The 17,337-nt window shown below is 39.2% G+C and overlaps 1 protein-coding gene across 2 annotated transcripts in view; it reads right to left on the minus strand.

The window, feature by feature from the left end:
* The window catches only part of LOC127004768 (2-(hydroxymethyl)glutarate dehydrogenase-like), a 108,925-nt gene that overhangs the window by 12,531 nt on the left and 79,057 nt on the right, over window positions 1-17,337 (minus strand). For both annotated transcript variants that reach the window (XM_050872877.1, XM_050872876.1), the window contains 3 exons: window positions 13,798-13,944; window positions 9,119-9,236; window positions 1,220-1,401 (listed from right to left, as the gene is read on the minus strand). In XM_050872877.1, the coding sequence (XP_050728834.1) occupies window positions 1,220-1,401; window positions 9,119-9,236; window positions 13,798-13,944 (447 nt within the window). The remainder of the gene's footprint in view (window positions 1-1,219; window positions 1,402-9,118; window positions 9,237-13,797; window positions 13,945-17,337) is intronic.

Consider the following 17,337-nt stretch of genomic DNA (forward strand, 5'->3'; position numbering starts at 1 on the left):
CTACTACTACTACTACTACTACTACTACTAATAATAATAATAATAATAATAATAATAATAATAATAATATTATTATTACTATTATCATCATCATCATAATCATCATCATTATTATTATTATTATTATTATTATTATTATTATTATTATTATTATTATTATTATTATTATTATTATTATTAATATTATTGTTACTATCATCATCATCATCATCATCATCATTATCATTATTATTATTATCATTATTTTTACTATTGCTATTATTATTATTATTATTATTATTATTATTATTATTATTATTATTATTATTATTATTATTATATTTTTATTATTATTATTATTATTATTATTATTATTATTATTATTATTATTATTATTATTTTTATTATCATTATTATTATTATTATTATTATTATTATTATTATTATTATTATTATTATTATTATTATTATATTATTATTACTATTATTATTATTATTATTATTATTATTATTATTATTATTATTATTATTATTATTATTATTATTATTATTATTATTATTATTATTATTATTATTATTATTATTATTATTATTATTATTATTATTATTATTATTATTATTATTATTATTATTATTATTATTATTATTATTATTATTATTGTTGTTGTTATTATTATTACTATTATCATCATTATTGTTATTGTAGTTATTTTTTCTACTAGTGTTGTTGTTGTTGTTGTTGTTGTTGTTGTTGTTGTTTCTGCTAGTGTTGTTGTTGTTGTTTTCTGCTAGTGTTGTTGTTGTTGTTGTTGTTGTTGTTGTTGTTGTTGTTGTTGTTGTTGTTGTTTTCTGCTAGTGTTGTTGTTGTTGTTGTTGCTGTTGTTGTTGTTGTTTTCTGCTAGTGTTGTTGTTGTTGTTGTTGTTGTTGTTGTTGTTGTTGTTGTTGTTTCTGCTAGTGTTGTTGTTGTTGTTGTTGTTGTTGTTGTTGTTGTTTTCTGCTAGTGTTGTTGTTGTTGTTTTCTGCTAGTGTTGTTGTTGTTGTTGTTGTTGTTGTTGTTGTTGTTGTTGTTGTTGTTAATAGCGTTATTATTATTATTATAATTTCCATTATTATTGTCATTTATTATCATCATAATTACTCCTATTTACTTACTGTTGACCTTATTATAATTATTATCGTTATATTTGTTTTTGTTGTATTTGTTGCTGTAGTTGTTATTGTATTACTATTATCACATACCTCATACTTTCGTGCCATGTCGTATCCGAGCTGGAGATCCTTGTTCTGTAGAGTAATGGGGAAGCCAGGGTCGTAGGAGCCACTGAAGATGAGTGGCCCGGCGGTCTCCCACACGAAGCTGTTCCCGGCACTCACACGGATGGCATTCCAGAACGTCCTCAAGTCCAAGTTCGAACGTTTGGCTGATAAAACATAATAGAATGTGGGGTCAGGCGTACTGTGCAGGTAATAATGCAGGCTTCAATTCAGTCTCGTGAAATAATTAATCGATCAATCAATCACTGGAGACATAGGCCGTGGGGACGCAAAATCCAGGGGTTCTTCCGAGCAAAATCTCCATGCTGGCCCCTTTTCCACCTCAAGTACCTCCTGGTAGACTCTATCGATTGTTAAAGGGGCCTTGGCCTAAAATTTGGTGAAAATCGATTAATCTTGAGGGTTTTGGACGAATACATAAAAAAATAATTCCCCCATATGGCATCATATTGGTAATATTATATTAAGTATCAGAGAACCCAAAGTATTATGTGATTAATTTTAGAAGAAAAAATATGTATTGAATCTGGTCTTCATTGTTTACACAATATCACTAATGTAATACTTCATTACTTTGCCGATACATTTTTTTGAGCAGTAGATAGTTGTATAACTCGGAGGTATCTGGCAGCTATGTATTTCTTCTATGCACCACCACCACCACCACCAAATAGAGCACTCTTATGGCTGTAAGCTGACCAGTAAAGGCGTCTCTAAGTCATACAGTTAAGGCGTCATAAAGCACGAGCTTCAAATACTTCCACAGGCATTGATATTACTTTTAGGACTTCGTCTGACATAATTATTTAAGTATACTCTTAAGTAAATGTATTCAGCGCGATACGACCTCTTTATGATCCGCCGCCAGGTATGGGTTTGGACGCGAGGATCGTCTTCTTTGGAGTTCATTGGTTGAGAGAAATCCTTGGGAAGAGGAAAATACAACGGGTCTTCATATGTCAGCAATTACAGTCAAACCTCACCATTTGCGCACATATGGGCGGTCTGAAGGTGCGCAAATGACGAATGCGCAAATGGCGAACTTAATAACCTATGGGGAAAATACATATGGGCGGTCACGGGCCCGAACCCCCCCTACCAGCAAAAAAAGAAAAAACCTGGTCTGCTGGCAGTAAACACGTCATACTCACGGCCAATCTCTCGCTTTTTTCTTCCATTGTCCACCTTCTTAAACACTTCCACCTGTGCTATGGTCATCATCGGGGTCTTTCGGGGTTTAAGGGAGGTTTCTACCCCCACCTTTTACATGTTAACGGATAGGTCTATTTCTCTTTCATTTTTTCAGTGACGGTCATGGTTTTCGAATATGTTATATTTCAATGCATTTCTAATAAGATCCCGAGGGCAGATTTATTATTTAGGTTATTGATTTTCTTTATCTGAATTTTAAAAAAAGTAACTAAGAAGAATAAAACAAAATTAACAAAAAAATATATAAAAAAATAATAGACAAAAAAGGCCCTCGACAAGCTGTTGCAAACTTCTTGATCTTTAAAATGCACTTTGTTTCATGAAAATCGGTTCATAAATAGGGACAAAATAGCATTTTTAGTTTGAAAAACTGCTTTTTTTCAGGAGAGCTAAAAAAAGAAAAAGTTTCCAATTTCTTTAATAACTCTATTTCTTTTTGCTATACAACTATGAATTTTGGTATGGAAGTACTTCTGGGCACACCTGATCATATGTAAGTAAATCAATATCATACAGTGTTTCTAACCTAATGAGCCTTTACCGGTACATAAGGCACCTCACCACTGGGGGTTCTCGGAAAAGCAGTTTCATCATCAAGGGGTGTTTTTGTACCAAAAATGGCATTCAGAATGCCATTCTCATCTGGTGTATGGCCTAGCCTTCCATAATGATGGAAAACACATTTTTTCATTGCCTCATTCTTTTCCATGTTTTTGTTCTCTATCATATTTCCAACTTTCTGTCTGATCTTATAAAAAGTTCTAATGGTTACTGGTTTCAATTTCATATATGTCATCAAGTCACAGTATCCAGTATAACCTAAGCCATGCTCCAAACAGTACAATATAAGAGTCTCATTTGAGCCCAACACTTGCTTCTCTTCCTCCTCTTCCTCCTTGCTCTTATCTTCTTCTTCACTACACTTTCCCTTACACTTCACATGAATATTTGTAATAGTGGGTGTCTTATCAAAGCATATCTCAAGCCTGGCCAAACAATTGCCACAGAGTGGTGAAGCTGCTTGGAATGATGTTGTCACTTGATCTGCAGATGTTAGTATGTTAGGTTTATCATTTATCTGCATAGCTTTGTCACCTATAACATCTCTTATAAGTGACATTCTCTTCTCTAGAGTACTTGTATCTCCTTCAAGGACTTCAACTGAAGTGCTTGGCAGGAGAATATCATCAGAGGTACTCACATTAGCAGAGCTTGATGTAGAGGGCTGATCTTCAAGGTGTTTTCTCTCAACCCACTCCTTATGAGACTTCTGAAGCCTCACCAGACTTTTCTTTCTCCTTCCCATCCTCGAAAATATAGGTAGAGAGCAGAAAAACACAGTAAATGTCCTTCACAAGTTTGTAAACAAACTCCTTATCAGCTTCTGTGGCTTCCCCTTCCTCTTCACAGGTCACAATCCCGTTCTCTCAAAGGGATAGCTTTGAGAAAACGTATGTAAAGGAGGTGAGACTAAAATAAACTATTTTTTTTTGCGTAATTTTCGAGAAAAATTACTGTATTCACGATTTTTAAAGGTATTTGACAGATCTGACAGCTGGGCAGCCTTTTAAACTGACAGTTGGGACCTTTAAACTGTCACGCGGCCTTTAAACATTGCTGGGAATTAAAGGCCGGTCATATTAGCCTCCAATAAGCGAATAATTTTTTTTTTTTTTTTTTTTAATTATTCGGGTAGAAACCCCCCTTAAGCTTCGATGATGCTGCGTGCAGCATCATCGAATGATCGCAGTCACCACGAGACGAGGAGAGGCGATCAGGTTATGGCGGGAAACGACAAGTTGTGTACGTTGGCAGTGTTCTTCACTGGGGGCAGAGGGCGCGCGGGTGGTAGACAGCTGTAGCTCGCCAGCTAGTAAACGTCCTCAGAAGATCAGCAGACGTCATTTTGCTGCCAGATCAGCTATTAAACGTCGTCAGAAGATCAGCGGACGCCATTTTGCTGCCAGAACAGCTAGTAAACGTCCTCAAGATCAGCGGACGCCATTTTGCTGCCAGAACAGATAGTAAACGTCCTCAAGATCAGCGGACGCCATTTTGCTGCCAGAACAGCTAGTAAACGTCCTCAGAAGATCAGGGGACGCCATTTTGCTACCTTAACAGCTGGTAAACGTCCTTAGAAGATCAACGGGCGCCATTTTGCTGCCAGAACAGCTAGTAAACGTCCTCAGAAGATCAGCGGACGCCATTTTGCTGCCAGAACAGCTAGTAAACGTCCTCAGAAGATCAACGGGCGCCATTTTGCTGCCAGAACAGCTAGTAAACGTCCTCAGAAGATCAGCGGACGCCATTTTGCAGCCAGTAAGACGCCGTGACCATAGCGGTGAGGTGCGCAAATGGCAAGACCACCTGCGCAAATCTTGGGATGAAGGCCGCAAATTAGGGCCGCGCAAATGGTGAGTGCGCAAATGGTGAGGTTTTACTGTATGTGGAAAATACAGGCTTTAAGCTTATGTAGCATATCAGTGGCGTAGTTAGGCCTGGGCTTTCGGGGCTATAGCCCCAAATGTTTTATGAATAGCCCCGGATCTCAAAGATTTTTTTTTTTTTAAGAATATCTCCCGCCAGGCCAATACAGAATGTTAATTTAAGCTGTTAGTACTAGAAATTAGATTTGATAGATCTCATACGGAGATCACACGGTTCGATACCGTCTGGTTCACGTTCCTATCACGTATTCACGGCCACTCGCCAGCCGGCCATCAGTCAGGCAGCGGCGCCAAGGTGCGTATCCCGGCCCGCGCACACATGTGAGCGAGAGAGCTTGTTGATTGGTAGTAGCGAGCAAGGCCTGAGTCTGAGGCTATGGATATTAGAAGCTTTTTCGAAAAGAAAGGGGACCAAGGCAATTAGGTGCAACCTCCAAGGCAAGAACAGGAGGAGGAAGAGTTACTTCCTGCTGTTGCTGTAACTGCAGATGAGTCAGGACGGGAGACTGCCGCTGCCTTTACATTTTTTTTTTTTTTACAACAAAGGAAACAGCTCAAGGGCACACACAAAAAAGAAAACAATATTAAAAAAAAAGCCCGCTACTCGCTGCTCCCAAAAAAGAATCAAAAGAGGTGGCCGAAAGAAAGGTCAATTTCGGGAGGAGAGGTGTCCTGATACCCTCCTTTTGAAAGAGTTCAAGTCGTAGGCAGGAGGAAATACAGATGAAGGAAGATTGTTCCAGAGTTTACCAGCGTGAGGGATGAAAGAGTGAAGATGCTGGTTAACTCTTGCATAAGGGGTTTGGACAGTATAGGGATGAGCATGAGTAGAAAGTCGTGTGCAGCGGGGCCGCGGGAGGGGGGGAGGCATGCAGTTAGCAAGTTCAGAAGAGCAGTCAGCGTGGAAATATTGATAGAAGATAGAAAGAGAGGCAACATCGCGACGGAATTTAAGAGGTAGAAGACTATCAGTAGGAGGAGGAGAGCTGATGAGACGAAGAGCCTTAGACTCCACTCTGTCCAGAAGAGCTGTGTGAGTGGAGCCTCCCCACACGTGAGACACATACTCCATACGAGGGAGGACAAGGCCCCTGTATATGGATAGCAACTGCGCGGGGGAGAAGAACTGACGGAGACGATACAGAACGCCCAACCTCGAGGAAGCTGATTTAGCGAGAGAGGAGATAAAGTTTCCAGTTGAGATTTTGAGTTAAGGATAGACCGAGGATGTTTAGTGTTGAAGACGGTGACAGCTGAGTGTTGTCGAAGAATAGGGGATAGGTGTTTGGAAGATTGTGTCGAGTTGATAGGTGGAGAAATTGAGTTTTTGAGGCATTGAAGGAAACAAGGTTCCTTCTGCCTTAATCGGAAATGATAGCAAGGTCTGAGGTTAAGCGTTCTGCAGCCTCCAGGCTGGAGTCGTGTACTTCCTGTTGAGAGGGTCTTCTATTGAAAGAAGTTGAATAATGCAGAGTGGAGTCGTCGGCGTATGAGTGGGCAGGACAGTTTATTATGGAAAGAAGATCATTGATGAATAACAGGAAGAGAGTGGGTGATAGGACAGAGCCCTGTGAAACGCCACTGTTGATAGGTTTAGGGGAAGAACAGTGACCGTCTACCACCGCAGAGATAGAACGGCCGGAAAGGAAACTGGAGATAAAGGAACAAAGAGAGGGATAGAATCCGAAAGAGGGCAGTTTAGAAAGCAAAGACTGGTGCCAGACTCTATCGAAGGCTTTCGATATGTCTAGCGCAACAGAGAAAGTTTCACCGAAACGGCTAAGAGAGGATGACCAAGAGTCAGTTAAGAGAGCAAGAAGATCGCCAGTAGAACGCCCCTTGCGGAATCCATACTGGCGATCAGATAGAAGGTTAGAAATGGAAAGGTGCTTTCGAATCTTCCGGTTAAGGATTGATTCAAAAGCTTTAGATAGACAGGAAAGTAAAGCTATAGGGCGGTAGTTTGAGGGATTGGAACGGTCACCCTTCTTAGGCACAGGCTGTACAAAGGCATACTTCCAGCAGGAAGGAAAGATAGATGTTGATAGGCAGTGACGAAAGAGTTTGACCAGGCAGGGTGTCAGCACAGAAGCACAGTTTTTAAGGACAATAGGAGGCACTCCATCAGGTCCATAAGCCTTCTGAGAGTTGAGGCCAGAGAGGGCATAGAAAAAATCATTTGGAAGAATCTTAATAACAGGCATAAAGGAGTCAGAGGAGGGATGAGTAGGAGGAATACTGTTAGCTCAAGTTGGTGACGCAGAGGGCTCTTTAGCCAGCTAGCAAGTATCCGTAGTCTAGCTGAGTGGTTCTTTTTGTCACACAAGGCACATTAACTCCTTAAAATATATGGTAGTTATGTATACTGTAATGATGGGAAATGTGCACACTGCACCGAATTGCTCCAGCATTCAGCAGTTCGAATTGGAACGAGGGACCGTAATTTTTCTGGTTTCCAAAGGATCCAGTTATTATTTAGTGAATTTCAAGAGGTCTTTTTATTGATATTTTGCTGTAGAGAAAAACCTGTGGTTATTAGTTACGTGACAATTACGCGAGATTGAACTTCGTTGATATAAAAAACAAGTTAAAAGCATTACAGTAAAAGAAGCTTTTATATTACGTCTTTAACCTTGTATTAAATAACTTGCAGCCTGCAGGAACTGATGACATGGCAGGAGTAAACACCAGCATCTAAATTTATAAAATGTAGTAGTAGAGTAGCAGGCTGCAGGAGATGAAACCTGACGGGCCGGGCCACATTATTTGTACTATCGTATATGATTACCTATATAGGCTATGACGACGAGATAAACAATTAATATGACTTTTATAAGGCTAAAGGCAGAAAGTTTTTTCCCCAATTTTTAGGTGAGTAGAGCAAAAAAAAATAAAAAAATAATAATAATAATAAATAAATAAATAAATAAATAAATAAATTTAAGTTGTCTGTTATATGTATGATACATCAGTCTTAAGCGCTTAAATGTGCTTATGCTTTACTATAATTTGATAATGACCTTGAAAGTTTTATTATGACCCTCTTGCCATATTTTCAGTGTTACTGCTAAATACAATAACACATAAATTGGCCCTAATGTATGTCAGAGATGCCTCAGAATTACCCTAAAAACTCCGCGCTTCTCTCGCCTCCAGGCTCCAACCACCCAGCACTTTGGGCTGGGCTAAGCCCCCCATGTTTCAAGTGAAATGCCCGAATTTTCTCTTTACTGCACTCCAACACGACCTCTGTGTGTAACGAAACACACGAGAAATTAATCCAGACAAGGAAAGGTTTTGCTGGCGCCGGGGATCGAACCCGCGACCAGCGACCTTAACCAGTTGGCTAAAGAGGTATCCTCCTCGCAGAGTGAGTTATGGGAGGCTCGCCCATCAGGCTTAGTCGCCGCACTACACGGCTCCCCATTCCTATGTAGATTAATTTCTGTGTGTTGAGACTTTACATTTTCTATGAACTTAGGAGAGCATGGGCCATCACTCTACCTGTTACCCACTCGGGGTGACACAACAGAATCACAGGAGAGGATGCCACCGCTTTGCCCCCAGTGAAATGGGCTTAAAGGTGCTTATGCTCTGCCATATTATGATAATGACCTTGAAAGTTTTATTATGGCACACTTGCCACATTTTCAGTATTACTGCTAATAAAATAACACAAAAATTGGCCCTGATGTATGTCAGAGAGGCCTCAGAATTATCCTAAAAACTTCACGCTTCTCTCGCCTTCAACCACCTAGCATTTTGGGCTGGGCTAAGCCCCCAGTGTTTCAAGGTCCTAAATACGCTCCTGCCTGTAGGTGACGGATATATTTAGATTAATTTTTACAAAATTTACTTGCACTTACAAATTTTCAACGTTACTTTCTCTTAGTGTTCTGTCAGTGGGTTGCAAATAGCTTTTGACGTGAAGGGCGAAATAGACAATATGTAAAAAGATGTCTACATCTTTTCTAATAGATGCATAAATCATATCAATAAAAAAGAATGGACAAATTGGTTGTCCGAGTGTAGTTCATTTCCTGTATGTCACAACTAGACACAGCAACTACCCTCCTACAGACACAGTGTGGTGTGTGTTACCGGTGTAAATTACCATATAGTGAGCACTGATATTTTACAAAGACTGAAACAGGGTTATCTTATAGCCTGTCGATCTTTTCTTCCTCGCTCCTTTCTTACGTACCTAACATCAGCACTTCTCCCATGGCGATGACGTGCACGCAGGCGAGCATGTTCGACACCACCTTCACCATCATGGCTGCACCGATTTCTCCAACGTAGAATATCTCACAGAACGACGGCTGTTAGAGGAGTAAAGGAAAGCTTGGGGAGTGAATGGTGTGAAGATTATGTGCAGGAGAAAGGCGCAAAGGAGTGTGGCGATGGTCTGGACACTCTTTACGAAAACATTCACAAAAAGACTGCTATCTTTTATTTCTATTTTTTTTTTTTTTTTTTTTACGTGTACGCCTATAGCGCCGGTAGGCTTTCTTGAGGGACCTAGATGGTAGTCGGCCCCAGCCCATCATGGCGCAGGCAAGTGCCATCTTCTCCTGGCTCATGCTGCCCCCCGGAACTCGTTTTAGATTCACTTGGACGGTTTCCTCTAGAGCCCGGGTTGATGGGTGGTCTTCAGGACAGCATGTGGGTAGTTTTAAGCCACTCGGCGGTGACTGAAAAATCCGAGGTGGCAGCGTGGGGATTCGAACCCGCGTCGTCCATTACGTGGTGAATGTGGGCCCAGCACACTACCACTCAGCCACCGCCTACCTTAAACTAACCTACACCTATTAGTGTGTCATTGTAGCTCCATCGATGGATTCATTAGTGTGTATTCATGAGAGCGCAGAATCTATTGTTTTCAGATGAAGAGCTCTGAGAATTGAAAGAATCAAAACATCCAACTAACCACCCTGTGCACATGGTAATGATTCGGACAGAGGTTGAATGTCTTACCTATAAACACTTACACCGCTGAATTTTTAAAGATGTTTTTTAAAATATCTGCATTATAGAAAACATACTTTTGATTATCTCTGGAAGCAGTGATCACTATGAGAATAACGAAGTAAAATGCCACATGATCCATATCACACACACACACACACACACACACACACACACACACACACACACACACACACACAGAAAAGGTCAGCTTCAAAGAAATTCTAAAAAAGGAAAGAATGGAACAAAAGCAAGAAGTGGAGAGGGAAGTAGTAAATGCTTTGAAAGTAAAAATAGAAAAGGTAAAAGATGACATGAAGAAATGTTCGGCGTTTTTTGGAGTTCGTGAAGAAAAGATTCCCATCAAGACAGTAAACGAAAAATATGAAATGAACAAAGTGAAGAACATACTAAGCAAAATAAATGAAGACGAATTAAGTAATCTGGAAGATGAGGTGGACGAAATAATTAGACAGGGACCGTATCAAGAAGGGAGGAACAGCAGGCCAGTAAAGCTGTGATTAAAATCCCAAATGGCATCAGAAGAAATTCTACCTTGAGCTTGGAAGCTTAGCCAAATTGAGGAACACAAGAAGGTATTTATAAGGACTATGGCTGAGGAGGAGAGAGAAATTTTAAAAGAAAAGTTGGAAACGGCAAAGGAAAGGAAGAATGAAAGATCAGAAGAAGAAAAGGCTAACATTTTTTTCGGAAAGTGAGGAAAGAAAGGCTGATGAAATGGTGGATCAGGGACAGCGGAAAGGACTAAATGAAGAGAAAGTAGTGGAACAAAGAAAAGGTGGGACAAGAAATATCACTATGGCAATTACAAACCTAGATGAGTTATCGTTAAAAAAAACTTGAACTAAATGATTACCCAAGAGAGAAGAAACCAGATACAATGTGCATATTGGAAACGAAGCTGCCAAAAGGCCTGGACTTGGCCCTTGATGATTTAAATGAATATAATATATGGAGAAAAGATAGAGAGGAAGGAAAGGGAGGGGGGATATGGGAAAACTTTGATGCTGGTGGTGACGAAGGCACTTGGGGAAGTAAACTACTGAAAATAGCAACGGAAAACCTCATGACACAAAGGGTACAAGAACATACAAGGGTACAAGATACAGAGGAGAAGATATACCATCGAGACTAGATTTAGTGTTCACGAAAGAAATACAACTAAAAGAAGGAGTCAAGCATGTGTGTGCGCTATATAGGAAAAAGTGATCATGAGGTATTAGAATAGGAACTCAGTATGGAAGAAGGAAAAAAGATGAAGTACATAAAATGAAAAGGAAAAACTATACAAAGGCAGATTATAAAGGAATGAGGTCATTCTTCAGTAAAATTAGCTGGAATGAAGTAAAAAAACATAAACTAGTACAAGATATATATGATGAATTCCTGTAAATTTGCAAAAAAGGAGTAGAACAATATGTCCCCCTCTACATAGAAAGGGAAAGGGGAAAGAAAGAATGGTTCAATTGGAGGTGTGATAAAGCAAAGAAAAATAGAAATAGAACTTCGAGAAATCTAAAAAAAGACCAAACAAAACAAACTGAGAAATACAGAAAAAGCATGAAATTAATATATGAAAATAAGAAGAGAAGAAGAAATAGATTTTGAGAAAAGAAAAATAAATAAAACCAAAGAAGAACCCAAGATGTTTTATAAGTTTATAATTGGGAAAATGAAGAAAAAGGAGGGTGCCACAAAGTTAAAAGAAGGAAATGAAATTCATGAAAATGACGAAGACCTGGCAGAAATATTGAACAAAGGTTTCCAAAGTGTATTTACAAATGAATCAAATATTGAGCTGGCACATGGAGAAGAGGGTGATAGAACCTTGGAAAGGATAAAGATTGACAAGAATGAAATTCAAACACTCATGAAAAACATGGACGGAAGAAAGGCTATGGGGCCAGATGGAATATCGAGAAAAGTGTTAAAGGAAAGTGTCGATCAGTTACTAGAACCAATATATGACATAATCAGTGAAGGGTACCTAAAGAATGGAAAAGGGCTGAGGTAGTACCAGTTTACAAAACTGAGATAAAATGCAACCGCCAAGACATAATTGTTGCCCAGTGTTTCTGACGAGTGTAATGTGTAAGTTATTTGAAAAAATAGTAAAAGAGCAATGGGGTGAGCACTTAGATAAAGAAAATATAATAAGTGAAACTCGATTTGGATTCAGGAAAATAAAATCGTGCGTGACCACCCTAATATGCTACTACTTAAAGGTTATAGACATGGTACAGGGGAGAAATGGATGAGCGGATTATATCCTGAACTAAAGAAAACCTTTGACAGGGTCCCCCATACAAGCTCCAACAGCTCCAACAGCAGGGCGGTCTGGGAGTAAAATGATTGATTGGATGGAAGATTACTTAGCAGAAAAAGAAATGAGGGTGGTGATCAGAGATGAAAAATCAAAATGGAGGAAAGTAACAAGTGGGGTACCCAAAGGCTCAGTCCTTGTACCAATACTGCTTATATATATATATAATATATATACATGACAGAATATATATATATATATATATATATATATATATATATATATATATATATATATATATATATATATATATATATATATATATATATATATATATATATATATATATATATATATATATATATATATATATATATATATATATATATATATATATCTCTATAAATAAATATGTATATATATATATATATATATATATATATATATATATATATATATATATATATATATATATATATATATATATATATATATATATATATATATATATATATATATATATATATATATATATATATATATATATATATATATATATATATATATATATATATATATATATATATATATATATATATATATATATATATATATATATATATATATATATATATATATATATATATATATATATATATATATATATATATATATATATATATATATATATATATATATATATATATATATATATATATATATATATATATATATATATATATATATATATATATATATATATATATATATATATATATATATATATATATATATATATATATATATATATATATATATATATATATATATATATATATATATATATATATATATATATATATATATACTATTCATGTATCGTATGTCCGCATCCGCATCCGCATCCTGGAACATCCGCATATTTTTTTTACATCCGCATTCGCATCCACAGTTTTCAAAAGTGTAACATCCGCATCCGCATTTGTAATGAAGTAAATATCCGCATCCGCATCCGCACCACACACAAACAGGATGTGGCGGATATATTTCCATACATTACAGAGTCACGGACTCAGAGCAGACTACTGAGTACAGAGCTTGCGAAGTTGAAGAAAATGAATTAATGCATGTTTCTTAAAGTTCGATGAAAAAATAAAAATAAAATTGACAAATATTTCTTAAAAATCAAAATCAACTTCAAACAATAGTTTCGATAGTAGACCCTTACACATATTTTCATAAGCTGCAGTAGGAAATATGTGTATAACAAAAAGTGCAAAGGAAGAGATATTTTTTAAGAATAATCTTGACCGGTATCTCCTCCATCTCAATGTTCACTAGGTCAGTTTCAACGTCATGGTGGCCGCATAACAACTGTCACCTAGGTTTAGGACACACAACCTAGTTTGGGCCTTAGGGCCTGTGTGGTCTGGTTATTTATGTAATTCTATGTAATTCATAAGAGTAAATTGCTTCTTTTTATCTTCAGTACGATGTTACTGATAATCACTTACAATAGTGACGTAGCTTTGCCCATTTGGTGCAGTCACTCAAAATGGTTAGAAGAAAGAAACAAAGCTATTGTCATAGGCTAAGCATTACTTTTGACACATTCATTGGAACAACTCTACCTTCAGGATAGGGTTGACCGCCTCTGCCACTTCCCTGGAGCCCCCCACGTGCACCACCATCTGCCCCTTCTTCAGCGCCTCCAGTCCCCCTGTAATGGGCGCCTCCAGCACGTGGGCGCCTTGCTTCGATGCTGCTTCGCTGTACTCCTGCAGTGGTAGGTGTTCAGTTATTTTAAGTACAGTAATGGGAAAAGAAATTATTATTAAACAGAATCTTGCCAAGAGCTAGACCGAATAAATTTTCAATTCCAGCACCAGGTGGCAGTGCAGGTCGAGACATAGCTGGAAAAAAAGAAAGGACTTAACGCAACTGCAGAACAAAAACATTAACCAATTTTTTTTTTTAAATCAATAGTAGAAGAAGTACCAGTCTCCTAAGGCAGACTTTCCAGAGCCTAAACACTTCAGGAAGGAAACATCTAGAAAATTGTGATGTGGAGCATCGGCTAATTTCAAACACCATGGGTTCAAGGAAGTGGAACTCCTATTGACTCTCCACTGTGCTCTGACGATCCATTTGGTGCAATTGTCTGGACACGAACAACCCCAGTGATATCAGTCAATAGACGATCAAGCAGATTACCAGAAATATGAGTTGCACCATTAACTAACTGCTCTCTCACCCAACAAACCATGTCTGTCTGTTTGCGATTTGAATTCAATCAGTCTGTGATGAGCATTAAAATCACCAATAGAGAAGGAGCTGGGTTTTCTGGCATGCTCCTGGATAAAATAAAATGAGTGAAACAGACCCTCATAAATATTATCATCAGCATTTTTTTTTTTACAACAAAGGAGGCAGCTCAAGGGCACAGAAAAGGAAACAATAAAAAAAGCCAGCTACTCGCTGCTCCTAAAAAAGAATCAAAAGAGGTGGCCGAAAGAGAGGTCAATTTCGGGAGGAGAGGTGTCCTGATACCCTCCTTTTGAAAGAGTTCAAGTCGTAGGCAGGAGGAAATACAGATGAAGGAAGATTGTTCCAGAGTTTACCAGCGTGAGGGATGAAAGAGTGAAGATGCTGGTTAACTCTTGCATAAGGGGTTTGGACAGTATAGGGATGAGCATGAGTAGAAAGTCGTGTGCAGCGGGGCCGCGGGAGGGGGGGAGGTGTGCAGTTAGCAAGTTCAGAAGAGCAGTCAGCGTGGTAATTGCGATAGAAGATAGAAAGAGAGGCAACATCGCGACGGAATTTAAGAGGTAGAAGACTATCAGTAGGAGGAGGAGAGCTGATGAAACGAAGAGCCGTAGACTCGACTCTGTCCAGAAGAGCTGTGTGAGTGGATCGAGCCCCCCCTACACGTGAGATTATTGATGGTAGCGAGTGTTCTAAGTGCCAATCGGTTCACGGATAGAGAAAGTCATATCCGCCAGGGTTACAAAAATCACAAAGGTCATGGGCACAAACAAAACATAAAGAAAAGGTGTTTGTGTGGGTATGCGTTTGTGTGAATGTTGTGAAGTGTGGGTGACATATAAGTGCGGGTGTATGTGTAGAACAATGTGTACGAATGGACGACAAGAGGACGTGGACGGACAGTAGAAGATAAACAAGTAACAAGAGATAAACAATTAGACGCACAAGAAACAGCGAGACGGGAGCACGAACGAAAACATTGACACAAAGTAAGAATGAACATTAGTCTGTGCTGCAACGCCCCATTTTCGTTTTCACTGGAGGAGAGCACGCGCCTGCTTAAGCAGTGGCTGCTACAAGATGCATGCTCCATACGAGGGCGGACAAGGCCCCTGTATATGGATAGCAACTGCGCGGGAGAGAAGAAATGGCGGAGACGATACAGAACCCCCAACCACGAGGAAGCTGATTTAGCGAGAGAGGAGATGTGAAGTTTCCAGTTGAGATTTTGAGTTAAGGATAGACCGAGGATGTTTAGTGTTGAAGATGGTGATAGCTGAGTGTTGCCAAAGAATAGGGGATAGGTGTTTGGAAGATTGTGTCGAGTTGATAGGTGGCGAAATTGAGTTTCTGAGGCATTGAAGGACACAAGGTTCCTTCTGCCCCAATCGGAAATGATAGCAAGGTCTGAGGTTAAGCGTTCTGCAGCCTCCAGTCTGGAGTCGTGTACTTCCTGTTGAGAGGGTCTTCTATTGAAAGAAGTTGAATAATGCAGAGTGGAGTCGTCGGCGCATGAGTGGACAGGACAGTTTGTTATGAAAAGAAGATCATTGATGAATAACAGGAAGAGAGTGGGTGATAGGACAGAGCCCTGTGGAACACCACTGTTGATAGGTTTATAGGAAGAACAGTGATCGTCTACCACCGCAGAGATAGAACGGCCGGAAAGGAAACTGGAGATAAAGGAACAGAGAGAGGGATAGAATCCGAAAGAGGGCAGTTTAGAAAGCAAAGACTTGTGCCAGACTCTATAGAAGGCTTTCGATATGTCTAGCGCAACAGAGAAAGTTTCACCGAAACGGCTAAGAGAGGATGACCAAGAGTCAGTTAAGAGAGCAAGAAGATCGCTAGTAGAACGCCGCTTGCGGAACCCATACTGGCGATCAGATAGAAGGTTAGAAGTGGAAAGGTGCTTTTGAATCTTCTGGTTAAGGATTGATTCAAAAGCTTTAGATAGACAGGAAAGTAAAGTTATAGGGCGGTAGTTTGAGGGATTGTAACGGTCATCCTTCTTAAGCACAGGCTGTACGAAGGCGTACTTTCTGCAGGAAGGAAAGGTAGATGTTGATAGGCAGAGACGAAGGAGTTTGACCAGGCAGGGTGTCAGCGCGAAGCACAGTTTTGAAGGACAATAGGCGGCACTCCATCAGGTCCATAAGCCTTCTGAGAGTTGCGGCCAGAGAGGGCAGAGAGAACATCATTATGAAGAAGCTTAATAATAGGCATAAAGAAGTCAGAAGGGGGATGAGTAGGAGGAATATGTCCAGAATCGTCTTACAGAAAGTTTGAGCGAAGAGTTCAGCCTTAGAGACAGATGAGACGGCGGTGCTACCGTCAGGGCTAAGGAGAGGAGGGAAAGAGGAAGAAGTCAAGTTGCAGGAGATATTTTTGGCTAGATGCCAGAAGTCACGGGAAGAATTAGAGAAACTAGGTTTTGGCATTTTCTATTAATGAAGGAGTTTTTGGTAAGTCGGAGAATAGATTTGGCACGATTCCAGGCAGAAATGTAAAGACTATGGTTAGCAGGAGTGTGAAGGCTCTGGTACCTTTTGTGAGCAGCCTCTCTATCTTTGACACCACGAGAACAAGCATGATTAAACCAAGGCTTTTTAGCATGAGGAGTAGAGAAAGAACGTGGAATGTATGCCTCCATTCCAGAGACAATCACCTCTGTGATGCGCTGGGCACACACAGAGGGGTCTCTCTCTTTCAGGGACGGATTGCACCTGTCTCCCATCGGGGCAGCCAGATTCGGAAGGCTCCTCAACGACGCAGTATACGTGTCATCCGAGCAAAAAACGAGTCACAGCCACGTACCTCCACCCCGCCCGTGTAAACAGACGCCGTGCATCGCAACAAACCCGTAACCGTGATCCCGCAAGTACCACCACCTCTATTGCCAAGCC

The sequence above is a fragment of the Eriocheir sinensis genome, chromosome 29 (genome assembly GCF_024679095.1).
Source record: "Eriocheir sinensis breed Jianghai 21 chromosome 29, ASM2467909v1, whole genome shotgun sequence".
NCBI lineage: Eukaryota > Metazoa > Arthropoda > Malacostraca > Decapoda > Varunidae > Eriocheir > Eriocheir sinensis.